Raw genomic sequence first — 27,025 nt, forward strand, 5'->3', positions numbered from 1 at the left:
AAAACACATTGGCCTAGTCATTTGCGTGAAAGAAGAGGGTAGATACACTGGAATGATGGAGTAAGAGACAACTGAGACCAATTTTCATCCTTTTACTGAGGAGGAAAAAAAATATTTAATATTTTTGTTGTATAAGGTATAGCGCCTAAGGCAGGTACTTCTATTCCTGACCTCAGTCCCACGCGCTCCTGCTTTATAAAGCTATAGGACAGAGCAGAGTTGGAATGGAAAAGAAATGTGGGGTAGGAGACAACAGATAAACTGGAAAGGAGCAGGGGGATGCGGAAAGAAAGACAAGAGCCACATGTGTGCCCAAAACTTTTAGTCCCTGCAGCAAATCAGAATGATGCCAACCCAGTCTCTACCCTGGCTGGTGACCCTGCCGTGGATGCAGGAGAAAATATCCAATACTAAGGGAGTGACAACAAAACTCTGGGCCACAGCTACAGTCAGACGATCCAGAGGAAAGAGGGAGTGCCAGATTTTGCTGCTTGTGTCACACAAGCTAGAAAACCCGAGCTCCCCCACTGCTGAGGCACACCTACTACACTCCACCCATTTCCTCGCCTCACCATACTGTACATTCCTCCTCTAGGAGAATTCTGACCCTGGCTTGACACTCCGCTCCGGGATAAGGCCGAGCAGTCCTAGTTCTCCAGACTGCCTCTGTTACAAAGATTGGATTAGGGTAGGTGAGAATCGTAAAGATTTAAAAAGTAAAGTAGAACCCAGAGAAATGTCAAAGCTGCCACCATGTAGCACCAGCGACCAATTCTTGCACTTGTCTTCCCTGTCTCAGTAATCCCCTCTACAGAAGACATACATAATTGGAACAGCTCTGTCTTCCCTGTGAAGTCTCTGCTGGCACCAGGTTATAACCTGGACAGTGGGGAGTGTCTGCCTTAGGCTGGTTCGTCCAAGAGGGCCACCTTAGGTCTCCTTGAGGACGTTTATCTTGGCGCAGATCTTGAGGGCAGGGCCCAGCTTGATGTTCATGGCACTCATAAGATGTTCCTCTTTAAGTAATAAAAGGGCCTGTCCATCAATCTCCTGGGAACGAAACTCCTCTGCAATCTCTTGGCAGCCTAGAAGGAAATGGTGGGAATATGTATGAGAAACTACACGGTAGCACCAAAGTACTTGTCCTAAATTCAGTAATACAGTGGCCTGAGATGGCAAGCTTTGGAAGCAAAATGAAATCAGAGCAACTGGCTGTTTATAAAAACAAAAAGAGCCAAGACAGGGAGGGACTTCCCTGGCGGCGCAGTGGTTAAGAATCCGCCTGCCAATGCAGGGGACGTGGGTTCGATCCCTGGTCCGGGAGGATCCCACATGCCGCAAAGCAACTAAGCCCGTGTGCCACAACTACTGAGCCTGCAAGCCACAACCGCTGAGCCCACACGCTGCAACTGCTGAGGCCCACGCACCTAGAGCCCACGCGCCCAGAGCCCGTGCTCCACAACGAGAAGCCACCACAATGAGAAGCCCGTGCACCGCAGCGAGGAGCGGCCCCCGCTCGCCACAGCTAGAGAAAACCCACACGCAGCAACGAAGACCCAACGCAGCCGAAGTATTAACTAATTTTTTTTTAAGAAAGAGCCAAGATAAAGAAAAGAACAACTAAGTTGTTCTTTAACCAGAGAGATACCTTCATTCAGATAACCTGAGGAGGGCAAAGGGAGGGAGCAATATATATATGTTTTCTTTGACACTGGCAAGAAAATCAAAGTTAAGAGCCGTCATGACATCTTTAAGGGCCCAGAATTCAGACAAAATACCAAGAAGGGTAGGATGGTTTTCCTGCTGGAGAAAACCATCCCTTTGTCAAGAATAGCTTATCTGCCAATGCAGGGGACACGGGTTCGAGCCCTGGTCCGGGAAGATCCCACGTGCCGCGGAGCAACTAAGCCTCTGCGCCACAACTACTGAGCCTGCGCTCTAGAGCCCGCGAGCCACAACTACTGAAGCCCGCGCACCTAGAGCAGCCCATGCTCCGCAACAAGAGAAGCCACCGCAACGAGAAGCCCGCGCACCGCAGCGAGGAGCGGCCCCCGCTCACCGCAACTAGAGAAAGCCCGTGCGCAGCAACGAAGACCCAACGCAGCCAAAAATAAATAAATTAATTAAATAAATAAATTTATTTAAAAAAAAAAAAAGAATAGCTTATAAACAATCCTGCCTTGAAGAGAGCAGGGCAACAATGGCCCATTATTTCCTAATCCCCTTCTCCACTGAGAAAAGTCTTTTATCCATGGTGGGTATCACAGTTAATCACACATAAAAAAATACTTTATCTAAAAATTATTAGTAAGAATCATAGATGAAAATCAACTGTTGCAAAATTACTGACATAGCAGAGGACAGTCAACCCAGGAAAACTGGGAAACCAGGCTGTGGACAAGTAACCGGAATAAATACCAAGAGCAGAGCCTTCGTCATACCATACTTAAGCCTCTCCTGCTTAAGTCCGTTACATTTCCAGTTACAAAAGCCCCTGTGGGATGACCTAAAGAAAACTAGGAAAATGAAGCAATATAGGTGACCTGGGTTCTGGTGGACAGGCCCGCGATACCTTGTAGAGAAGCAATAAACTCATACACCTCCTCTACGCTCCAACGGCTAGGATTACTGGACAGGAACACAGGGTTGATGCCATGTAATTCTGGTGTAGGCGGAGCTGTATTGGGGTTCCCCAGGTCACGTTCTCCATGCCCCGCTCGCACGGATAAAGGCCCAGGAGATGTTGGAGAGAGTGCTTCATCGTAACTGGAATTATCTGAACCCCGGCTAGAGTCCTCTTGACCCTACAGAAAAAACCGCAAAACAGTGAGGTCACGAGTAACAGTGTCATGAGGTTTCCCTCTCCTCTCCCCAGCCACCCTGGGTTTGGATTACTATTGGGCACAGAGGAAAAACTAATCTTAGCACAAGTGAAATAATCTGTACTTCACGTGCAAAGGCCCGAAGTCCCCAGTCCGCTCTCGAGTGCCTTTCAGGTGTGAACTGTATCCCTCTCTCGGTTCTCCCCTTCTGCCAACGACTGCCCTAGATTTTCCCTCCTCAAACACGGCATAAGGATTAACGGACAGGCAACCCGTAAGGTGAGAAGAGACAAAGAGGTCAGGATCTCTTGGAATCTGGAGTAAGGCAATCAACGCAAAACCGGAGTTCTGGTCTCATACTCTTTTTAGCTGGGCAAAGGAACTGCCCTGTGGGGAAGAGGAAGGAAAAAGGCCCATTTCTGAGGTAGTGCGCCCCGCACCGGCAGCTCACCCGGTGACGCTTGCCCTGGATCTTGGCACGGGCGATGTCGGAGGAGCTGCGGCGGGGTCCGCGCCGGCGAACGCGGGCATAGTTGGCTTCTTGAAACTCTTTCATCTTTTTCCTCTTCAGCCGGAATTGGTGGCTGCAGCTCACGTTATACCTATGGGTCAGGGCACGTACAGGAGGTCATGAGTGCTGCCAGAGAAGACCGCCTTGCTCCCCTGCACTAAATGTCAATTGGGATTTTAAGGGCCGATTTGGGGAAGGGAATGAAAGCAAAGGAGACGTTAACTACGAGCCTTGAGCAGATCCTAGGGAAGGGGTGTGAGGTTAGATGGAGGTGGGTGAGGCGCGGTGCCTACAGTACCTCTTCGCGCAAGTCATGGAGCAGAATCTCTTGGAGCCGCGAAACTGCTCTGCAGGGGCGTACTTCCCACAGTACTCGCACTTCAGGAGGTTCGCCTTCTTATCTGGCTCTGAAAACAAGGCAGCGCGGGAGGGCTGCATCGGTTGCTGCTGCCACTCAGGCCCCCATCAGGCCCAGCGCTGGACTCTAATTACTCTCAGGGTTCCCCCCAAAGACCTACTCAACCTAATTGAGGATCCCTAAAACAGAGTTCAAGATCCAAAACCGTAAAGAACTGTCCCTCAAGAACATCACAGTCTTCCTAACCTTAAGCCAGACGATTTCCACTTTAAATGACTAATTTTATCCTGACTGATAATCTCAGATTTCAGACAAGACTGCATTTCTCAACAGGGGAGAGGAAAAGATTACTAATGCCTGGAAAGACATAAGACCTCCCTCCCACAGAAGTTTCCAAAAGCAGGGGGGGAAGTGTGAACAGGACTCCTTAACATGTATTACAGAATCTAGAATAAGGAGAACTGGAAATTAAGATATAGCCTTTTTTTTTTTTTTTTTTCCTTTGGCCGCACCCTGCGACATGTAGGATCTTAGTTCCCCGACCAGGGATCAAACCTGTGCCCCCTGCAGTGGAAGCGCGGAGTCCTAACCACTGAACCGCCAGGGAATTCCCAGAAATAGCCTATTTTAGATCGTCTTTTGAAAAATATATCCTGGGCTTCCCTGGTGGCGCAGTGGTTGAGAGTCTGCCTGCCAATGCAGGGGACATGGGTTCGAGCCCTGGTCTGGGAAGATCCCACATGCCACGGAGCAACTGGGCCCGTGAGCCACAATTACTGCGGCTGCGGGTCTGGAGCCTGTGCTCCGCAACAAGAGAGGCCGCGATAGTGAGAGGCCCGCGCACCGTGATGAAGAGTGACCCCCGCTCGCCGCAACTAGAGAAAGCCCTCGCACAGAAACGAAGACCCAACACAGCCATAAATTAATTAATTAATTAATTACTTTTAAAAAAAAAAGGAAAATATATCCTTATAGTAAATAATTCAACAGATTACTCTAGCTTGATAAAATTCCCCTTAATTCTATCCTATGGAACAACTTTTGTGTGAGTCTACGTATTGTGTTATATGATGTGGTTTCTGGTTTCTCAGCGTGGATGGACTTCACGTAATTCCCACTTTAAATAGATAATTCCTATTTTACACTAAGTCCTCAAACACATCTCCATCAGCCTCCTTCCCCAGAGGGGTCTCTAAATAAATACTTACCAGCAGATGGGCTGTCCCCACCTAAGGGGCCACCCGACTGATTCTCATTCAGCCCTGTCACGAGGCCAGTCTGCAGTGGCTTCTCAGACTCTTTCAGTAACTGAGAACAACCCACCTGTCCCAGAAAAAGGTTAGTTAAGTTAGCCTAATTCCTTTCTGCTTCCCTATAGCTTTCCCCACCATTGTTCACCACCATGTCTTTGCCCAGATTTCTGAGTTAATGACCAAGTCCGATGCAGAGAGAACCATTTTCAATATAGCAATCAAGAGCCTCTAACTGGCTTTTTTCAGATAAGCCATTGGAGAACAGGTTCCTACCTGGGCTCCCTATTTTGTCCTTTTCCTTCCTAAATTGCAGGGAACATACTAGGAGTCAAGATACTTATGTTCTAAGTCCTGGTTCTGCAACTCATGGTATCCAGAAAAGCCTCTTAACTTCTCTACCACAATTTTCTTCACTACAAAACAACCTAATTTGTCTAACTAAACATGACAGCTTTAGAGGTCACTTTTTTCCTTTTCTTCTCCTCTTCCCAATATTTTCACTTTCTAGTCTACATATTCTTTCTTCTCTTCACTTCCTTCTTTACAACTAACCATACAAACAACAGAATTGAACCATTCGCTAATAATTAAATAGTTCTGAGCCTTTTGATTTCGTGGAGTTTGAAAAGACAACAACCCGACCAAGCCCCACCTTCTGGCCCTGCCCTCACCGGAAAAGGTTCTGCTCCTTCCTGGATAACGAAGCCTTCAATGATGTGGGTGAGAATCTGGGGCTTCACAATGGCCTGTGGGGGCTTGGAGTCACCCATCTGTCTGGACACCATGGCCAGCGTGGGAGGCGGCGCTGACGGGGCAGGAGCCAAGGCTACTACATCACTGCTCGGGGTACTAGCATTCACACTGGTCACTGGTTCAGCTTTGTCTGGAAAATAAACACAAGACTGAGGAACAGATAGGGGATGACCTAGCTGATCCATCTATGAGCCAAGTCAGCCTGATCTTCCACAGTAATACATGTTCCCTTTTGATCATTCACCCTGGATTCCCTGTGTTTGGATCTATTCCACCAAGCCTACTGAGGCAGAGTGATCTTTCAGCTCACTCAGAACTTTCCTCTAATTTCTGTGTACTCCAGCAGCACTGCAGAAGTCAGTTACTCACCTCCAAGACCGCCCTTCTCCTCCATGGCCTTCGGGCTCTCTACTACCGGAGACGCCTTCGCAGGAAGCATTGAACTCAACGTGGAGATATCGTCTCTCTCCTCCTCTGACTCAGCCTTGCGTTTTACGGGCAATGTCTGGGGTTTGCCCTGTACAGTGAAGAACAGGAAAGAAAAGATTTATGAGTGAAGGACAATAAAGAAACACAATTATTGCCATACTGTCAGAGAAAATTTTCTTAGTTCTAGATTCCCCAATTTGTATACTTCCCACAGTACAGTGAAATTTCTGGTCATTCCCAAGAAGTGTAACTTCTACATCAAGACAAAAAATACAACATTTTCTCCAGGTCCTCACATAGACCTGGAGACCCTGGGTTCATCAACAGCCCAACCACGAACTACTGTTTTTCTAAAAATCAATTTTGGTGGTTAAGGCTATATCTTGATATAACTTAGTACAGATCCCAAAACACAGAATTTCAGTGGCAAATTTAGGAGTATGAACTTCAGATATTATCTACACTAATGTCTCTCTCTTGCAAAAGCAGCAGTGATCAATAGCAGTATCTTAACCTGCCTAACTCCTTATTCCCCTCCTAAATTAAGCTCAGGTCCTCTCAGGGACGATAGTGCCCTCAAAGTCATCAGGCGTCACTCACCGGCAGGTGCACAGACTGCATGTAGAAGGCGGCAGGGACCTGGGCCACAACAGGTGAGGAGGCGGTAGCCGCCCCCTTCACCACATGTGCCGTCCCCTGCACAGGAGCCAGGGTCATCCCCGAGGCCAATGCAGGCGGGCACTCCTGCAGCGCACCAGCGGGCTGGGATGAAGGCGGCGAGGAGGCCAAGTGGGCCTGGCCAGGCTGCACTGTGCCTGGCATCCCCCGGGAAGCAGGCACGGCAGCTGCCAGCTGGGCCAGCCCCAAAGCCTGGGCCTGGGCTGTACCTGGCTGTCGGGTGCCCACGACTTGCACAGGGATGTGGGGCGGAGGTTGCTGGGTGGCTGACATCTTAGCAGCCCCCAGCTGAGGCGGCTTGACGGGGGCCACAGGTGGCTTGGACTGGATGGGGACGGGGGGCTTGGGGGCTGGGTCAGGAGGGAGCGACAAGGGCGAAGACTGCAGCATGGGCTGGACAACCAGAGTCTGGGCCGGCTGCTGGGACTGCGAAGGCGGGGCCTGCTGGGCGGGGGGGCCCTGCGGGGGCGGGGGGGCAGGGAGGGGCGCGGCCTGCTGCTGCTGCTGCTGCTGCTGCTGCTGCTGCTGGGCCAGCTGGAGGTGGGTGGCCGTGTGCAGCAGCTGCGCCTGGCGGTGCGGGAACTGCTGCTGGTGGTGGATGGCGATCTGCTGCTGGATCACCACCTGCTTCTGCTGCAGGTGGATCTGCTGCTGCTGCTGGATCAGGGAGTGGGGCTGGATCTGCGTGTAGGTGGCTGCGGGGACAGCCCGAAGCGACAGAGAGGGAGGGGGCAGAAAATCAGCGGCAGCACCAGGAATGGGAAGCCAGAGCACCCTTCCGAGGCGGACCCAGACGGTGAATGGGAGGCGAGCCTGGAGGGGCCCGGGCGGCTGCTTGGCTCACACCCTTGGCTCCGAGTCTGCCGTTACCAGCTACCTCCAGCCTGCAAGGTTTCCGCGACAGACCACTCTTGCTCGAGCAGTTAACAGTCCTCGGTAATTTCTTGCATTTATCTAACTTTTATTTTTTTGCTTTACTTAAATCCTGTTACTTTGCACTCAGCAAGGACAACGGCGGGCCCCATCCTCTCCATGATTAGACTCAGCTCCTCAAGCACTGAGGCCATGTTTCATTCATTTTTACATCCCTGGAACCCAGCCCAGGGCCTGACACATGAGAAACACTTAGCGGTCACTGAAAGAATAAACGTCCACAGAGGTAAGGATACCAACATCTTCCCGTGAATGCCTCGGTCTCCAAGATTTATCAGTTTGGGTCACCGCCTATGAGAACAAGTCTTACGAGTCAGCAGCTGCGAGTTCGGGCTTTACCCAGTTTTCTCCACTGTAAACTGGAGTTGGGATCTCCCCGCTCCATACTCTACCCGAGTGTCCAGAGGATATATGTGAAATGAAAGCACTTCGGTAACAGAAGTGCTACAGTGTGTAAATAACTAGGTATTAAACTGGTAATTGACTGTTACGTTTTGTGAGTACATTACTCAAATATAGCAACAACTGAAGAACTAGAAACAAGGAAGGCAAAAATAAACATTACCAAGTAAGGTGCACACATCTAATTCTATACACAGCCTGAAAGCAAGAACTATTTTGGGTTATTATTATTATTTATTCTTTTTTATCCGCATCATTGATACAGATGATCACAAGTTGACTGTATTAAACCATGGCTCTATTTGCTCATCCTAAGTGCTCTAAGGCACCTATACAATCTCTGCTCTACACTGGGCCAACTAACCAGCATCAAACGCATCCCTTATGCTAAACTGTAAGCTCTGTGAGCAGGAGTCTGTTTTCCAAAGATGTGTCCCAGCACCTCCTAGAACACAGTAGGCAACTCAAAAGGAACCAAGTGAATGAATGGGTAGGGTGAGTAAACTGAAGAACTCAGGACCTAAGAAAGAGAGGACAAGGCAACTTGTAAACTGACTGCTGCCTGGTGGAAACAGACAAGATCCATCTCTGTTACCTGTCGTCCTGTCTCCCTGGATCAAGGCTGATGTGATTCTCTTTCCTTCCACTAGTCCGGGACCAACACAAGCAGGAAAAAAGGCAAAGATATGTACTCTGACGATTTCAAACAAGTGCCGAGAGAACAATGACGTTATGAGAGGTGACAGCTTACCTGAGCTAATAAGGGTCTGGCTGGGAGCAGGTGTGGCTGTCCGTGTCAGGTTCATGCCCACGCTCTGCTGACCAGTCCCATCTGCTTCTGCCTTCTTGGCCGCTGCACTTTCTGCTTCTGTCTGGCTGCCCTGACTCACAGTCACTGCCTGGGCTGCAGGCAAGGGCTGCACCACTCCTGTGCCCTTCCTGGGACAGCTCCCACCACCACCCATTCCTGAGGAAGGCAACTGACCCAAGCCCCCAGGTGCCTGGCCACCTGGACCCATGGACCCTGGGATGCTATTCCCACTGCCTCCACCAGCTTGACTAAGGTTGAGGGACTGGCCTGAGGCCCCAGAGGAAGCCTGAGCCACAGCGAGGGCCTGGCTAGAGGCCTGGGAGAGGCTGGAGACAGGGGAGGCTCCAGGAGGAATGGCCTTCTGAGCGGAGCCTTGCATTTGGGGTCCTTGGGCTGAGGCCTGTTGGTTCCTGACTGCCAAGTTCTGCACCTGAAAGATAAGAAGTAAAAGACAGACTGAGAAAAGGGGAACAGGGGGCACTCAGGTCAAAGATTTCTGTGACTGATTCCGAAGCAGTGACGACAGCTACAGATATTCCACAGCCCCCCTCAACTCGTACCCACTCCTGTACAAATGTACACAGTGAAGGCCTTCCCAGGGAGGGACTCAAGTCATATTTGATTTTTCAGTCTCCTTCACTCACTATCAAATCCATCATCTAGTTTGGTTATTTTATTCCTTCAAAATGTCTCCGATTTTCCCTTTCCTCTCCATTCATTCATTCAACATCTACAAAACATCTACTATGCTTCAGGTACCACACTGGATACTGGGAATGCAGAGATGAAAGACACGAGCCCCTGCTTTTAATGAGTACTTTCTACTAAAAAAGACAAGAAAACCAAATTACACTATGCACAGATAGGCACACAGTGCTACACGAGCACAGAGAGGAGATTAACTCAGACTAGGGAGATTAGCGAAGACGGCCTAAAACAGGTGATGTCCGAGCTGAGAACCAACAGGTAATAGTGAAGGCAGGGGTTTGAAGACATAGGTGACAACACTGCAAGACCATTGAGCCAAGAAAGAGCACAGCATTTTTGGAAATTATAAATATTTCATTATGTTTGGGGTGAATTAGAGGAAATGGCAAGAAATGAAGCTAGGAAGGTAGGCTGAGGCTAGAAAGAGGCCAGATCTCCAAGGGCCTGGTGTGTTAAGATAAAGAGAGCCTGAACTTTACTTTGGAAACAAAGTTTCTCCATCTTCTTCGTTGCTATATCCCCAGCACCTAGCACAGTGCCTGACAGACAGTAAGTGCTCCAAGGTATGAACGGAGAGAAGGAACGATGAGCACTTAATGCATTACAGGAAGCCACTGAAGAATATGCGTCAGAATCATCATGGTCAAATCTATAGTTGAAACCATTCTTTCCAACACTGCTGATGAAAGTATAAATCAGTACAACCACTTTGGAAAACAGTTTGGCATCATATCCCAAAGGTGAATATTCACACACACTCTAATAACCCAGGAATCCCGTAAGAGAAATGCTCGCTGTATACAATGGGTGGCTTGTGTAAGAATGGTCACAGCAGCACTAGTCATAATAATAAAAACCTGGAAACCAACCGAATGGCCATAATCAGAAGAGAAGATGAATGAAGATGTGTAGTATATTTACACACTGGAATATTACACAGAAATCAAAATGAATAAAGTACAATGACATACAACAATACAGATGGATTTTGACAGTAAGCTATTAAGAAATCATTCCCAAAAAGACTGTAGACAACACAACACAAGTACCTTATAAATTTAAATATAAATTATACATATATGTGTGTGTATATATATATGTGTGTGTGTATATATATATATAAATGATATAGTATCTGGAATTTGCTTCTAAGTAATCCACAGGTGAAGGGAAGGGGTCTGGAGAGACTGGCCACATGTTTATAAATGCTGAAGCTGGATGGTTAAGTACATGGAGGTTCATATTTCTTTATATTTTTGTTTATGTCTGAAATGTTCCATAATAAAAGTACATTTTAGAAATATACATAAAGGCAGTAAAACTATATAAAAAGGGACACAGGGAAGGATGAACCTAGGAATCATGGGTAAGGGGAGGCAGTGGATGGAACTGGGGATGGCTTATTGCATGATTAAAACTTACTGAGTAAATATTTTTAAAAAGTGGACCATTAATGGACCATTGATGAGAGGAGGCCGTGAGCCAAGGATTACGATTTATCACATTCTGTATACCAGAGGTACAATTAAAAATAACGTTAGTGACAACATATATCTTCTTATTAAAAAACTTATTCTGATAGTAATGTGGGGGAGGATTAGAAGTAGATATGGCTGAAGTCAAGAGACCAGTTAGGAAACTAGTACAGTAATTCAGGTGAAAAACAAAAAGAACCCGAATTCAGACAACAGTAATAAAGAAGAAGAGGTAATAGCTTTTGAGAGAGATTTACAAGAATCATCAGGATTGGGTGCTGGGGCGCTTATATACTACCTGGCAATTATATTGTTTTTTTCTAATCAGCTTTCTTTCCATAATGGCTATATAAAACTTTCCTCCTCTCCTTGTACCTCAGAACCACTTCCTCTTTCCCCTGTCACTGTTCACTCCAGCAGAGACAATAAAACCACTAGATGTGCACGATGCTTCAGCAGTTCCACCAAACCTGCCCCTGCACCTGCTCCCATCACTTACCACCCCCTCTCCTCCTCTCCTTCCTCCTATCAAAGGGCCGTCCTTCTCCAGGCTAAGGATCCCATCCCCTCCTCCTTCTCAAGTCTTTCCTTCTCTTCAGCCTCCCCTCTACTGGCTCCCTCCCATCACCAAGCCTGAACCCCATTCCCAACCCCAGCTTCACCCTCCTCTCCTGCTCCTGCTCATCTCTTAATAATTGTTTACAATCACCGCACCGATTCCCACCACACAGTCATTCCTCAAGTCACACTGCTCCTCTGGCTTCAGCCCCCGACTCCCCTGGAAGGGCTCTCCACCCACAGACCTAAGTCCAGCTCTCCCGCCCTCTCCACTGCACTGGACAGAGGACCCCCTCCACTTTCGTAACATTCGGCGCCCTTGTCTTCGTGACACTGCACAATCCAGATCTTGTCTCTGTCACTCTCGCCTATTCCCCTCTGCCAGCCCACCACCCTCTACTCCACCTGGGGCTGCTCCATTTTCTAAGGGCTCGTTCTAAACCTCAGGGCTCCAGCCTGAAGGCTTTTCTCTTCTCAATCCGTACCAGCTCCCCAAGCGATTTCCGGTGCTTGACTTCTCTTATCATCTCCATGCACGCTACTCCTGTCTGTTCATCTCCAACTCAGTCAGACCTCTCCTCTGAGCTGGGCACTGTGCACATCACACTGCTGACCCAATACCTCCTCGTGGGCGGCTCACAAGCACTTCTAGGTCAGCACATCCTAAAGTGAACTTCACCCTGCGTCCACTTCCCCAGCGTTTTTCATCGCATTCACAGCACTCCTGGCCCCTCACGGCCGTGTCAGATCCCAGCGCTGGCATCTCCCCCCACTCCCCCCATCCAGTGGGTCAGGCCTCCCTTTCCAATGATCTTCTAAGTTTTTCTCCAATCTACTCATTTCTGTCCATCTACATTGCTACCACCTAATCCAAACACCATCTTTCCCCTAAACTCTTATAACACCGTTTTTCTCCCTATATTCACACTCGCACCATTTCCATTTATTCTCCAGAGGAGCCAACATAGTCCTTAAAATAAAAAAAAAATTTTTTTAAACCCGCAACTCTCCAAGTCACTGCCGTTTCCCACTGGCCTTCACATAGAGCCCCAAATCCTAAACACAGTCCCCAAGGCCCTGCAAGATTAGTTTCTCCCACCTCCCCAGTGCCGTCTCCATCCCCCAGCGCCAGGCTCCAGGAACACGGGTCTTCTTTTAGTGCCTCAAATATACAAAGTCTCTTCCCTCCTCAGGTCTCTGGACATGGGGGGGACCCTGCCTTCACTCTCATTCCATGTCTTCCCCTGACTAACTTCTACAGGCCCCCATTTAACTGCCATCTCCTCGGGAAGGCCTTCTTGACTTCTACCCCCATCCCAAGGCTAAGTTAAGTCCCTTTCTATGTTTTCAGAGCACTCTGTACTTTTTTTTTTTTTTAATAAATTTATTTATTTATTTTTGGCTGAGTTGGGTCTTCGTTGCTGTGCGCGGGCTTTCTCTAGTTGCGGCGAGCGGGGGCTACTCTTCGTTGTGGTACGAGGGCTTCTCATTGCGGTGGCTTCTCTTGTTGCGGAGCACGAGCTCTAGGCAGGCGGGCTTCAGTAGTTGCAGCACATGAGCTCAGTAGTTGTGGCTCGCGGGCTCTAGAGCGCAGGCTCAGTAGTTGTGGTGCACGGGCTTAGTTGCTCCGCGGCATGTGGGATCTTCACGGACCAGGGCTCCAACCCGTGTCCCCTGCATTGGCAGGCGGATTCTTAACCACTGCACCACCAGGGAAGTCCCAGCACTCTGTGCTTTCTAATGAAGCAATTATTAAACTATTCAGGTGATTATCTGTTCAATGTGCTTCGATGATGTGTCATCTCCGTCAGTCCAGTGATCATGACCTTGGACATTCAAGGCCAAGGAATGTCTGATATCTGATCATAACGAGGGCTAAACTCGTAAACCCTCACTATGCTGTGTCCAGGCACTGTTCAAACGCTTACACACATCAACTCCCTTGGTCCTCACAACACACTCGGAGGTAGGTATTTTATAACTATTTAATAGATGAAGAAATTGTGGCCAAAAATGTTAGGCCATTTGCAGGGGTCACACTAAGTCATGGAGTTAGAATCTGACCCAAACATCAGATTCCCACTTTCAACCACTACTCTGTCCCTCCACACACTGACACACAAATATCTGATGAATAAATAGATGGATAAATGAAAGAATTGCTATGGAAGCAGGCTCCACCTCATCCTCTGATTCCACGGCTATCACTGTAGTCTAAACCAAAGGCCTTACCTTGTTAACTAGATGACCTCAACAGTTTCTCAGCAGGTTCCCTCATTTCTCTTTCTTCTCCAGGCACGTGTTCCTAAATGATTCTTTCTCAAGGAGTTTCCTGACCCTATCAATCTGCTGTTCAAGCCAGCAGTGCCACTGCTACCTGTGAAGTTACCTGGCTTTCAGACTTCTCCCTAACAACGACCTTTCCAGCCACAGGCCTGCTGTCTCCACTTTATTCACTCATCCCCAAATCACGGTCACGTACATGAGATAGGCCTCTACACATACTGTTCTCTCTCCAGTGTTCTTCTTACTCCAAATCAAATCCTACCCGTCCTTTAAGAATCTGCTCATGTTCCTAAAAGTCACTGAAAAGAAATACAGGCAACTCTTCCCTAAACTCCTGCATCACTCAAAGTTGGTACTGTTTACTTTTGCACTTCTTTCTTCTCTAAGCTCTTTGAAGACTTGACTCATTTTTCAATCCCCCAGTTTCCAGTACATACCTGAGCACATCAACAGAAAGAGCTCAATATTTACTTGCTGACTGATAAACTAAAAGAATGAAACGAGTACTATGCGATCCCAGTTTATATCCCACCCATAAGAAGCTAAAGCATTCAGGCTCTATATATATGTGTACACACACACACACACACACACACACACACATATATTGGAGATAAGGCATGGGAAGCACTGGTGAGGAAGACTTTACTGGGAACACAGTGAGCAGAAACAGACTGCTGAAGGTTGAGAGCTACAGTAACTCATAAAGACAAGGAATCAAGTGTTCTGCCAGCAACTCAGCCAGGTCAGCTTCGCGTGTGTCTAACTAGAATTCCCTCAACCATCCCTTACCTTACAGAGACAGTACTGCAAGAAGAGAGAACTAAGACTTCCTGAATAAAACTGAGCCATGGAGGGCTAAAAGAAGGGTAAGGACATCTGTCCTGTATTAAGAATAAGGCTTCCCACATCCACAGGGCTGTTTTCAGTCAAGTCTACTTCCCTTCCTAACTCAAAGAACTAAAAAGGTATAAGGTATTCAAGTTGTACAGAAATTTTTTTACAAAAGGATTCTGAAAAGTGGTAGAGTGGTAATGGGGTGGAAGGGTGGGCCCTGGTCCGAGGCCATTCCCTTCGCCCTCCCCAGTGTCCGTCCACAGGTCAAGTGGTTGCCACTGACCTGATCGGCATCTGTGTGAACTCCCGGAGACTGAGCAGACGGCGCCTCCTGCTGGACCGCGGCCACCGCCCCGTTAGGCATCAGGATGAGCTGGGAGGCGAGAGGCACGTTCCGGCCCAGGGTCCGGTTTACCTGCAATAGGTTTCCCAGCTGTGGCTGGCAAGGAGAGGAGGAAGAGGAAGAGCAGAGGAAAGAGAACAAGAGGAAAAGAAGAGAGACAGAAGAAACGGAAGGGAAGGACCACAAGACAAAATAAACAGAAGATACGAAACAGCTAAGCCCTGTCCCTTTCCACACCAACCCAGGAGACCCTCATTCTCCACGTGTGATGAATCATCCGAAGAAAACCTAGAATGTGTATAAAACTATACACTGATAACAAAGAATCAAACATCAAAGAGGTTGAGACAATGAGGATTCTGGAGCAAGTGTTTATATATAGTAAGTAGACAGGCCAAGAGATAACACTTAGGATTCGTGTTCTTGAGTCATAGGTTTAAAGATTAGACTACTATCTGATGCAAATTTCTCAAATACTAAGGTGAACATCTTCTAACTTAGCATCTCAATAATCTGCAGGCTACCTGTAAACACTAAGCATCACTTCTAGAGGTTACGTAAGGCATAGGAAGTAGATCAGCTTGTCTTAAAACATCTGGGTAACCATGATTAAATAAAACAGCTTTCACTCTGGGCCTTCCCTGGTGGTCCAGTGGTTAGGACTCGGCGCTTTCACTACTGCGGGCCCGGGTTCAATCCCTAGTCGGGGAGCTAACATCCCATAAGCTGCGTGGTGCAGCCAAAAAAAAAAAAAAAAAATAGCTTTCACTCAATAAGTCATAGGACATTTATGCCCCTGGGGCAATAGCGGCTGTGGCTTTGGCTTACCCGTAGATACATCTGGGCCTGGGACTGGTTGAGGGGTGGGGAGGTGGTGTTCCCCAGTAGCACAGATTGGGTCAAAGTGGTAGCACTGGGAGAGCTCACACTCTGGGATCGGCTGATGAGCTGGGCGGCCGACGTGGTGGCCAGATTGATCTGTGTGGTACAGAAAGGAACCAGGACTCAGGATTGGGGAGATATAAAAGGAAATATACACGACTGACAAATTCAGAGTGACGCGGTCAAGAACAGAGTATCTCACTTTCATAGAGTCAGGAGGAAATGAATAATACCTTGCTATCCATTACTGTCATCCCAGCTACTGGAGGGTATCACCAAACCAGTCCCTAACCACCAGCGTAACAGTTGAGAAGGCAAAGGGACGAAACGGAACCGATCTTACTTCTCATTCAAGGCTTTGCTACTGCCTACGCAGGACTTTCCTCCTCCTATCTTAGACCTCCTCGTTAAGACTCCTATATAGATCCAAGCTGGTTACTTTCCATTTTACTAATATTCTCTACATAAGGGCAGTAAATACCATTGATGGCTCAATAAACACTCTCAGATCAGCAGCACAAAGTAGTTTAACCCAGAGAGGAAAGCCCCTCGGAGGGGAGGAGCAGTACTCACGGAGGCCTGGGTGGTGGTGGTCTGCTGCTGGGCGCTGCTGGCGTTTGGGGAGCTGGCCTGCCGACTGGCAGCAATCGTGGCCTATTAGAGGGGAAAGAAGACAAGAAAGAGCAGAGACAATGAAGGAAAAGGCTCTGAACCTGCCAGTAATAGATCACAGGCACAAAATATAATAGAGATTTCAGGTAAGAATTGAGAGCCTCTACTATGGAGCGAGGACGAGTGTCTTCACAATCCCAATTACCCTCATGTTGTCACATATGCTAACCCAATAACTCCCACAGGACCCGCCCGGGGCAGGCAGGCAACCCGTTCTCTTCCTCCCACTTTCTTTTAGCTGCAAGAAACTTTGGTCAGGTCACGTCATGAGTCACTGCTAAGTCCAGCCCAGTGCTGCCCCATCAATACAAATAGAATACGAGCCACATGTATCATCTAGTATGAACATTTCTCAAAAAGTGAAAAGAAACAGGAGAAGTAAACTTTAATAATTTACTTTATTCAAGCTGATCTATCTCATTTCAACATGTAACCAACATAAACAAACTACTGAAATTTTTTTTTCATACTAAGTCTCTGAAATCCAAAATCTTTTCGCACACCTCCATTTGCACTAGCCGTATTTTAAGTGTTCAATAGCTACCTGTGGCTAACGGCTACCATACTAGACGGTACAGGTCTAGCACAAAGCCATGCTACCTCTAAAAGGTAGTTTCCCCACAGTTCTTACCGCGAGCCCAGACACTAAGGTCCCTTCGTCCTCCTACAGGAGGACAGGAGGCAGAGGAGACTGCTTCCAGCCTGGCTCAGCGGAGGATGTAGCGTGCCCCGACCCACCTGTAGCGCCTGTTCCCTCCCTCCTGGGCCAGCTAGCTGCTGACCTCTCACCTGCTGGACGGCAGCCAGGCTATGCAGCTGGGCATTGCTGAGCTGCTGCTGGAGCATGAACTGGTGGAAATACTGAGCCGCGTTGGGCTGACGCTGCAGTGCCTGCAGAGCCTAGGAAGAAAGAGCAGGGATCAATCCACTTAGAATGAATCACTCCTGGGACTTGCCTGGCGGTCCAGTGGTTAAGACTCCGTGCTCCCAATGCAGGGGGCACAGGTTCGATCCCTGGTCGGGGAACTAAGATCCCGCATGCCGCACGGTGTGGCCAGGAAAGAAAGAAGAATCACTCCTAACTCTTATTCTATGGAAATCACTGTGATCCTCTGAAAGGGACATATGGGAAGGAGGGAAACAAAGGAAGATGGGTATCTGGTTAAATTGTCAACATCTGATTCGTCCATTTTTATATTAGAACCAGTAAGTCCTTAAAAAGTAGACAAGCAGTTAATTCTGCTGTGCTCTACTCTTGAAAAGTAAAGCAGTGTAACTCACATGAACTCTTATTTCCCCAAACGGAATCTGGAAATATACGATATAACAAAGAATTAGGACTAAACTGGTTTGAAAATAAATGGGATGTTGATTAATGTAAAGAGAAAAAGAAAATAAAAGACCATATTCTAGGGATACAATAAAGGTGACAGAATCCTAAGGGGTTGGATATGATGAAAAATAGAGTAAATGGTGACTTATGAAAGACTGTATCAGGTAAAATTTTCAAGTAACTGGCATTTTCAAACATCTACAGCATAATACTAATGGGTGTTTATCAAGATGATACTGGTAAATTCAGTTTTAACATTAATTTCAGGATATTACTGTATTTTTTTCCATAATTAGAACCAGTCTTAGGATGTGCATAGTTATTCTAGCAGCTAAAATATTTTAAGTAAAAGTTCTTAACTTCCATTACTCAGGGTGATTTTCAAGAAAGACCAAAAATTAAAAACCTGACAGTCCATGAAGAGAAATGGTTAGTTAGAACCTAGCAACAGGAACTGAATGGTATAAAAACCTTAAAGACTGACTCTCCTTCTGCCTGCTTGCTCAAACTGTGGCGAACTCCTAGGAGTCTCAGGACTGGAAGGGACCTTAGTTGTCACCTAATCCAGCTGCCCCCGTTTGCCGGAAAGGAACCAAGGGCAATTATCTTCCCGCATCCTTGCCCGCCCCAAGCCAATGCTCACAGATCACAGCCCCTCAGAGCTAAGCCTCACCTGCACTGCTTGCCGTTCATACAGTGACATCTGCGCTATCTGGGGCCGAGAGCTGCCCCCAGAGCCGGAACCCCCATTGGTGGAGCTGGAGCTCTGCTCACTCTCAGTCTCCATGACAGAGGTCCAGGGTGCCCGAGGCTGGCGCTCTGACTCAAGACCTAGATGGAAGCAGCAGAGGATTAAAATTTACACCTGATCGCAAACTACCATTTCATGTTATTATTCAAGTTATCTAAGAACCTTCCTCTTCTTCCATAAACCATGATTTCTCCGGTTTAATAACTACCAAATCTTCAATATACTCTTATAACCATAACTTCCCCACACGATCTTCTGAAGCTAAGCAGTGTCTCAAAATAAACAACTTTTACATATTCCCTCATGCCATTAAATATAAAATGGCCAGAATGTAAGACGGTTCCTCATAATAGTAAGGCCACCTTATATCCCCATAACACTTTTAAATAGTTTAAAATCGTCCCATTTAAAATTTACTGTTATCTCATCTCTCTTCACATGTGCAACACCATTATCAGCATCATCTTATTAACAATGGTCACCATTTACTGAGAAGTCACTAGGTGCCTCCTCTCACTGGGCTAGGCTCTTCACCTCCATTATCTCTCAGTGCTTTACAGTAAATATAATTATCCCCACTTTACAATTGTGGAAATGAGGTTTTCTGAAGTTAAACTTGTCCCAGTTAAGTATCAAACCTTTACACTAGGACATGCTTCTTCAAACCAAAAACAATCTATGATTAAGGCAGTGTCACTCACTTTGAGTACTCATTGTCATCATTTTATGGAGGAGGGGCTTAAGATACAGATATCAATACATTGAATGCATCATAGAAAGTCATAAAACTAGGAGACAGAAGAACTAGCCTACAGCCCATATCGCCCGAAAAGCTGTCTGGTTCCCACTCAGGCTACTAGTAACACCTTGGACATGTCACTTTCCCTTCTTATAACCTCAGTTTCCCTGCTTGCAAGGAAGGCTTCACAAATAAGTATAATACATCATTTTAACAAATGACTTACAGGTATTAAACATAGTAAAGACAACAATGAAAATCTTCAAGAAAATAAGATTCAACTTTTGAGTCCACTAAAGTACTCAGAATTTACCCTCTGGGGTCTACACTAAAATTTGCAAAAAGACATGAAAACATTGCTAAGAACCAAGCAAAGAGACAGATGAGAAGTAGGAAGAAACATGCCTTCGAAGCAGCACTAAATGACAATAAGGTTTTTATGTTCATTCTTTTTTTTCCCCTCTTCTGTTAAACCTAAATACTATATTGTCTACTTTTGAGGCGTGGAGCCACTATAAATATCGGGTCAGCACAGCACAATTTGGTTTTGGAATGTAAACATCAAACCAGAATTTCTGCTAAGGGGTGTCAACAGTTTTATTAGGGTGGATCTATTTTAATGACTGCATTCAAAACAAAGTAAATAAAATCAAAACGCTTGGGCTTGGAAATAAAGTTGGGGAGATTTTTTATGATTCCATTCCCAGTATCATCTGATTGCATCGTTATCCCCCAAGAATTCAGTTGCACACGAATAGCAAATGTTATTGCAAACATGGATATAACCCAAGAAGTACACAGGAGAAATCATACTGGCTTCAAGTCTAGTCTATCTTCTCCCCACATCTTTTGCCAAAATATTAAAGCACTAAACAGATACAGACCCATGAATCCTCATTATCAGCATGTGAAGAAAAAAAGTGGGTAAGGGTTAGAGGCAGCACGGCATAGCTATATAGATCACCGGACTTAGTTCACTGGACCCAGAGACAGGAGGAGACCCCTTTACTAGCTGGAGGGGACATTAATTCTCTTCATGGGTGAAAATGCTAATCAAACGTATGATCCCTCATCTCCCCCCAAAATGGAAGTCTTACTAATTTTTCAGAGTGAGAAACAGAAAAGAGGTGGAAAGGGACCAGCTTAAAGTTTTTAATAAAATCAGGAGAAACTGTCATCAAAACCAGGATTCCTGGATCCCAGGCACAAAAATCTATTCATCAGTGATCAGTGTTGGGACTGTAAAATTAAATACAGAAAGCGAAGATAACAAAAAGTTTGGGAAGCACAGTGAATTTAAATTTTCAGAATTTAACTGGAAGAGAAAGAGAAGCTGACCCATAGAGGTCCCCAAAGTAACTAAACCACGGTCATCCTGAAAGGCAGCATTTGGGTGTGTGTGGTTGGGTTGGAGCAGACCTTTGGCACGGAGCTGGGAGAGGATATTGAAGTGGACCCGGTACTGGGCCTACCGAGCCAAGAGTTGGAGGAAATCAATTTCCCCAAGCACGAAACTGTCTCGTAGGAAGGATGGGGCATAGGAAGGGGGGCGGGAGGAGGGGTTGGTTCGGGGAAGGCTGTGCCAAAGAAATGGAAGCCATGTGAAGAAGAGGGAGAGGAGACGCCCCAGGGGTCCCTGTTGTACCTAGAACCTGGATGAGAACGACGTTCGCAAGAGGGATCAATCACACCGCGGGAGGGGGGTCGACTGAGCGGTGCCAGCAGTGAACCGACCCAAGTGAGCGGAGAAATGTGCTTACTGATAGCGGGGAGACAGACAGAAGTCGAGGAACTGGAGGCTGAGGAACCCAGCGGACCAGAAAAAGCAGGGAGATAACTAGACAGCATGCCTGGATGGGAAAGCCAAAGTCAGAGACGGGAAAATGAATGAGAGAATGAGCGGTCAGAAGCAACTCGGGTGACGGACGAACAGCAGTGAGCACAGAGAAATGAACAGAAGAGCGAGAGGCTGGACAGGCAGAGGGAAGGACCGCAGAGCGGGCGCCAGAGGTAGGCAGGGAAAGACGCCGGGGGAGGTACCTGGGGCGTTCCACAGCCCGAGGTGGCGGAAGAAACATCCCCGCGCAGCCAAGCCCCCGGAGGTCCTGCCCCTGCCCGGCCCGCGGCCGCCCGCTTACCTCCGCGCCTGGCTCTGCACCCGAGCGCTCTCGGGGGGGCGTCCACCTCACGTGCCGGGGTCCCCCGGCGCCGGGCTGGGCGGGGGGCTCGCTCGGCCTCCGCGGCGGGCTCCCCTCGCCTCCTCCCCTTCCTGGAGGGGCGGGGGCGCCGAGAGCGGGGTGGGAGGCGCCCGGCGCGGCCGCGGCTCCCCGCCCCTCCCGCCGCTCCGGGTGCGGGCCGGCCGCGGCTCCGCCAGGCCTCCGGGGCTCGCTCGGGGCCTGTCACTTCCTGCCGGGCCGAGAGGGTGGGGGCTGCAGGCCGGGGGCTGCGGGCCGGGCTGGAGGAGGGGGCTGGCGGGGAGGTGCTTCCGGGGCAGCCGGACCCTTCCCCCCTCCCTCCCCCTCCCCTCGGCGCCCTCCCCCCTCCCTCCCGCGAGTCCCTCGTTTCCTGCCGGCGCCCGTTGCCATGACGACGCTGCTGCCGGGCCTCCGCGCTTAGGCCCCGGGGTTTTTTGTGTTTTTTTCCCCCTCTCTCGTTCTTTCTCCTCTTTTTTCCCCTTCTTTCTTTCCGAGTCCTGCTCGCCGGTGGGCGGGACGAAACGGAGAAAGTGCTGGCCTCTAGCGGGGACCTCACCTCTCACAGAGAAGGAGAGGGAGATGGGAGAAGGGAGGGAAGTGACGTGGAAAAGGGGAAAAAAGAAGGTATTTTTCTGGAGCTTCTGGGAATAAGGGATAGAAAGAAAGGATCAAAGAGACCAACAGGCTGAGCGGGAGAAAACCAAGCAGCGACCCTAGAGAAACGGCAGACAGGGAAAGGAAATAAAGCCGAGGAAAGGAGAGAAAAGGACAGAAAAAGATTGAGGAAAAGGAGAGAGAATGTTGTTTGTTTCATTCCTCATCCCTCACCTCCACTCGGAGAAGGCGGGAAAGCTGTACAGAAACAGTAAACCCTTTAGGAGTTGACATTCCTTTAAAAGCAACAGCCCAATATAACTTGCTTTGAATAACACATTTCAGCCTGTTATTTCAGGGATTTGGGGTGTGGGGGGGGTGTGTGTGTGTGTGTGGGTGTGTGTGTTCTTAGATTTAAATATGTATGTAAAAGAGAACGACAAAAACAAGGGAGAAGCCTTGGGGTATAAAGAGAATAGAACAATGGGGCTGTGTTTGGGAAGGCTAAACATTTGGTGAAGCTGTGGCCTTTGTCATTTTTTATCAGTTTTTAATTCTCTTAGTCTTTGAACATGCGGCAAATATTTCTAGAGCACCTACTATGTGCAGCCCCGGTTTTGAAGGCTTAGATTACATCAGTGCACAGAACAAAGATAACTGCCCTCATTAGCCTTTACGGATGGGGCGAGGGACTGCCTTGTGGATAAATACGGTTGTTGCTTTTTCTGATATTATCATGGTTGAGTAACTATTCTTACCTCAAGTCTTTTCCTAACCTCTGTTCTAACCAGTTATTTTCTCCGTCAACCTGCTCTTCATTCTCTCCTTTAAAAGCCAAGGCATGATTTATTTTTAGAAAGAAAATAGAAGTATTCTCTTTGTTTATATATTAGATCTATTCAGATTTTCATTGAGAGAGGTGTGTTTGGGCACCGGGCCCTTAATTTGTGGTAGCCAGATTTATGGCAGAGAAAAATCTCAGCCAAGCTTCTAGGAACCAGTCAGACAAGTATGTGAGGGAAGAAACAGGAGGGCAGCCAAAGGACTGGAAAAGCAAAGACATGACGTGTGGGGAGGTGAAAAGGTACGTTGCCAGGATGGATGACAGCTTTGGCTGAGGATGAATTGAAAAGATTCTGGCAGAGAGAAGTCGTGGTAAAAACTAGGTAAAGCATTAGTCATTTAATTCAAACCTAGATTTTTGGCATGCCATAGAAGTTTAAAGCTCTCTTTCGGAGGCTTAGAATGGATATAGTGAGCCTAAGCTGATTTCCTGGCACCAGTGAAAAAGTTCTATCTATAGACAATTTTTAGATTATATGACATTCAGGTCAAGAAACATTATTCATGTTTCCATGGGAGAATTATCACTGTGAAGTGTTTAAAGAAGGCCTGTAACATATCCCAAGGAGAAGGAATCCAGATGCCAGAGGGTATGCACTCATTTTTCCAATAGCCTATGGGATTTCGTACCTAGAGGGTACATGGCCACTTCAGCCCCATTAGAAGTGGAACAGAATCACTACTATTGCATATAATTTCATTCCATCTCTAAAGATTTTTTTTTTTATTTCCTGGGTCATGGACCCCTACATTTACTAAAAGTTATACATTTAGATGATGTTAGGGGATAAGGTAGTGATGATGTGTAATTTTGTTGAATTTCTGATATAAATCTAGTCTACAAATACTCTGTCACAAAGCATGCTGTATTGATTATGGGCCATTATTTTAATTTTCATATGTTAAAGGCTTGTATCCCTCACTTCACAGTAATTCTTTTCAAGTTCATTTCTCTCTCCAAGACAGACCAGACTTCCAGGGTCATAAGTCTAACCAATTTTCCAAAGACAAATTCAGCTTAAAGAAGAAATTTATTAACAGCAAAGTGAAGTATTAGGAAAACCTCCACCCATAAGAAAATCCTTGTCAAAGACTCTATCAGTTTGGGAAATACTGAAAAGCTTATCTAAACCTAAACAGAGCAGAACAATTTGTGATTCCTAGAAAGTCTTCAACTGACTTTTCTTTCTTTCTTTCTCTTTTTGTTTTTTGGTTTTTTTTTTAAATTTGTGCTAAACTTTGTCATTTTCATTTAATGATTATGCTGGAATTAGCCTTTTCTTTTTCAAACCAAATTGTCTTCTGAATAGAAGCCAAATAATTTCTTTACTCTGCATAACACTGAAAAGCCATTAGCCTAAATAGGTGAAAAGGAAATGCATTCTATCTGGTGTGTAGAAATGGAAGCCCTCCCCCTGCAAACTTATCTGAATAAAGAAAGATCAGGATTTGAAGGAAATCAACTGTTTGGCAGCAACTAAAACAAATAGAAAGTAATATAATTTTGCACATCAACTGAACATTGAATGAGCATTCTTCAAGCTTCTCTTCTAAGCCCAGCAATGTTCAATGAATTGTGAAGGAAGAGAGGTGTTACTGCCATGTACTTACAAATAACCAAGTAAGTAAGCATGTGTGATCACATTTTTATGCAAATGTGGATGGGAGGAAGTAGGGAAAAAAATCAAACTTTAACCAATTGTGGATGTGAACCACCATACACATCCCACCCCTATCCCACCACAATTCTGTATACCACTTCTAGGTCTAGTTGGGAGAAAATGAAGATTAAGAAAATTTATAGACGCTAATATTTTTAAAGCAAAAAAAAAAAACTTTAAAATTATGCAATCCCCTCAATTTTAAGTGGAAAAAATTGAAGGCTAAAAGATGAATATAGAAGAGGGGCATTTCATAATCCCTGGCAAATAGAAGATATCCAATAAATATTGATTAACTGAATTAATTTTCTAGGTGCTTGCCCTTCTCTCAACTGAAAAAAAATATGTGGAATTAAAAGATATAAGAATACCTCTCACACAGTGAGAAGACACTGTCTATGAACCAGGACGAGGGGTCTCACCAGACACTGAGTCTGTCGGCATCTTGATCTTGGACTTCCAGCCTTCAGAACCTTGAGAAATAAACGTTTGCTGTTAAGCAAAAAAAAAAAGAATACCTCTCACTTCTCATCACTAATACCCATAGTGGTGTTCAGGACACACTACCCCAAAATATAGCATCTTGGCATATTGAGTACCTTAAGCTGAAGGAATCTGAGAAAATGGCAGAAGCAGGAAAGTCAGTCTGATTTCCTTCTTTCCTCTCTCTTCTTCCTTAAAACAGGTAATAAAACCCTCATGTGAGAGGTGCCCTGGGAGGGAAGGAGAATCCTTATCTCTGAAGACAAAAGGACACAAAGAAGAATCCTAACAAACAGGCCTTGCTAAATTTCGCCCAGTCACTACAATTACCTCGTACTCTTTAACCTATGTTATCCCTCCATGCCTGTCGCCGCTTCATCAAACCTGGCCTAAAAATATACCCGTCTGTTTCTTTGAGTCTTCATCTCTTTATGAAGTCTCCCATGTCACATCAGAATTATACTAAATAAATTTTTTGAAATAAATTTCTAGGCCCAAGATGGAACTTCTCCTGCCCTCTCCATAACCTTTTCTGGTAGCTATTGTTAATCCTTAATTTACAGTTTATCCTTAATTTAAAGCTAGGAAGATCAGGTAACTTGCTCAGAGTTCATGGGAGTTGTAAGTAATTGAGTCAGAATTTAAATTCAGGTCTGTCTGACTCCAAAGCTCAACTATATCACGTCTTTCAGTGTGAAAAATAGAATAGTGCAAAAGATCTATTTAAAATGCTTAGCACACACATAAACATTTGAACAAAGATGTTTGGCATTTGCCATCGTAAATACCCTTAATGGAAGGCCCACCTGCCTTTGTTAACAAGGGAAATAACTCTGGTGATCAGTCTACATAGATACTGGGGAGATGTCGAAGCAAAAAATAAAGAAGAGAGACATATATATCACTTTCCTAAATTCTCTGTTTTCTCCCTTGTCGGCTTATAAACTATGATAAGCAGGTAATGGCCCCAAAAGATGTCCTCGTCCATGAAGCCTATGACTGTGTTATGGTATGACAAAGGGGAATTAAAGCTGCAGATGGATATAATGCTGTGTGAAAGGAAAATCAAAATGGGGTTGCTATTGCTAAGAGAGGTCTCTGAAATGGAACTGGGAGGTCATTTAGGAAGTGTGACTTATGCACATCTCCGCCTGGATGGAATTTGACCTTTTGACCTGATGAAGTCATCCAAAACACCTGCTAGAAACTCAAGATACTTATGGGGCCCTCAGCCTAAAACAACTCATGATTCCTAAAGGACAATGATTTTCTGACTCGCATCAGAGCCAATCACGATTCTCGCCAGGCAACTTTTAACAATCTCATGACTTTTTGTCTTTAAAAGCCCCTGACTCTTTCTCTTCCTTGGAACATCCTTTTGGGACTACCAGAATAACCTGTGTCTCCTGAATTGCAATTCTTAAGACCCCAACTAAAATTTTTTTTTAAATTAATTTATTTATTTATTGTTGGCTGTGTTGGGTCTTTATTGCTGCGTGCGGGCTTTCTCTAGTTGAGGCGAGCATGGGCTACTCTTCGTTGCTGCATGCGGACATCGCGGTGGCTTCTCTTTTTGCGGAGCATGGGCTCTAGGCACGTGGGCTTCAGTAGTTGTGGCACGTGGGCTCAGTAGTTGTGGCTCGCGGGCTCTAGAGCGCAGGCTCAGTAGTTGTGGCACACGGGCTTAGTTGCTCCGTGGCATGTGGGATCTTCCT

General features: G+C 46.5%; 1 protein-coding gene across 3 annotated transcripts; it reads right to left on the reverse strand.

Annotated features, from left to right (window-relative positions):
• Window positions 1–31: 31 nt before the first annotated feature.
• Window positions 32–25,217, reverse strand: PHC1 (polyhomeotic homolog 1). Of its 3 annotated transcripts, none has more exons than XM_061205538.1 (15): window positions 21,673–22,047; window positions 18,718–18,875; window positions 17,501–17,611; window positions 16,613–16,693; window positions 15,986–16,135; window positions 15,098–15,229; window positions 8,891–9,380; window positions 6,727–7,499; window positions 6,067–6,214; window positions 5,616–5,827; window positions 4,900–5,014; window positions 3,632–3,740; window positions 3,274–3,424; window positions 2,573–2,804; window positions 32–1,085 (listed from the first exon to the last, which is right to left on the reverse strand). In XM_061205538.1, the coding sequence occupies exons 2-15, from the start codon at window positions 18,829–18,831 to the stop codon at window positions 931–933; spliced, it is 2,973 nt and encodes a 990-aa protein (XP_061061521.1). In that variant the 5' UTR covers window positions 18,832–18,875; window positions 21,673–22,047; the 3' UTR covers window positions 32–930. The 3 variants fall into 3 exon arrangements, with proteins under 3 accessions (XP_061061521.1, XP_061061522.1, XP_061061520.1); XM_061205539.1 differs by lacking the exon at window positions 21,673–22,047 and adding an exon at window positions 25,199–25,217 and having other exon boundaries at window positions 33–1,085; window positions 15,098–15,253; XM_061205537.1 differs by having other exon boundaries at window positions 33–1,085; window positions 15,098–15,253.
• Between the last annotated feature and the right edge of the window lie 1,808 nt (window positions 25,218–27,025).

This window comes from Eubalaena glacialis, chromosome 11, assembly GCF_028564815.1.
Source record: "Eubalaena glacialis isolate mEubGla1 chromosome 11, mEubGla1.1.hap2.+ XY, whole genome shotgun sequence".
Classification (NCBI taxonomy): domain Eukaryota; kingdom Metazoa; phylum Chordata; class Mammalia; order Artiodactyla; family Balaenidae; genus Eubalaena; species Eubalaena glacialis.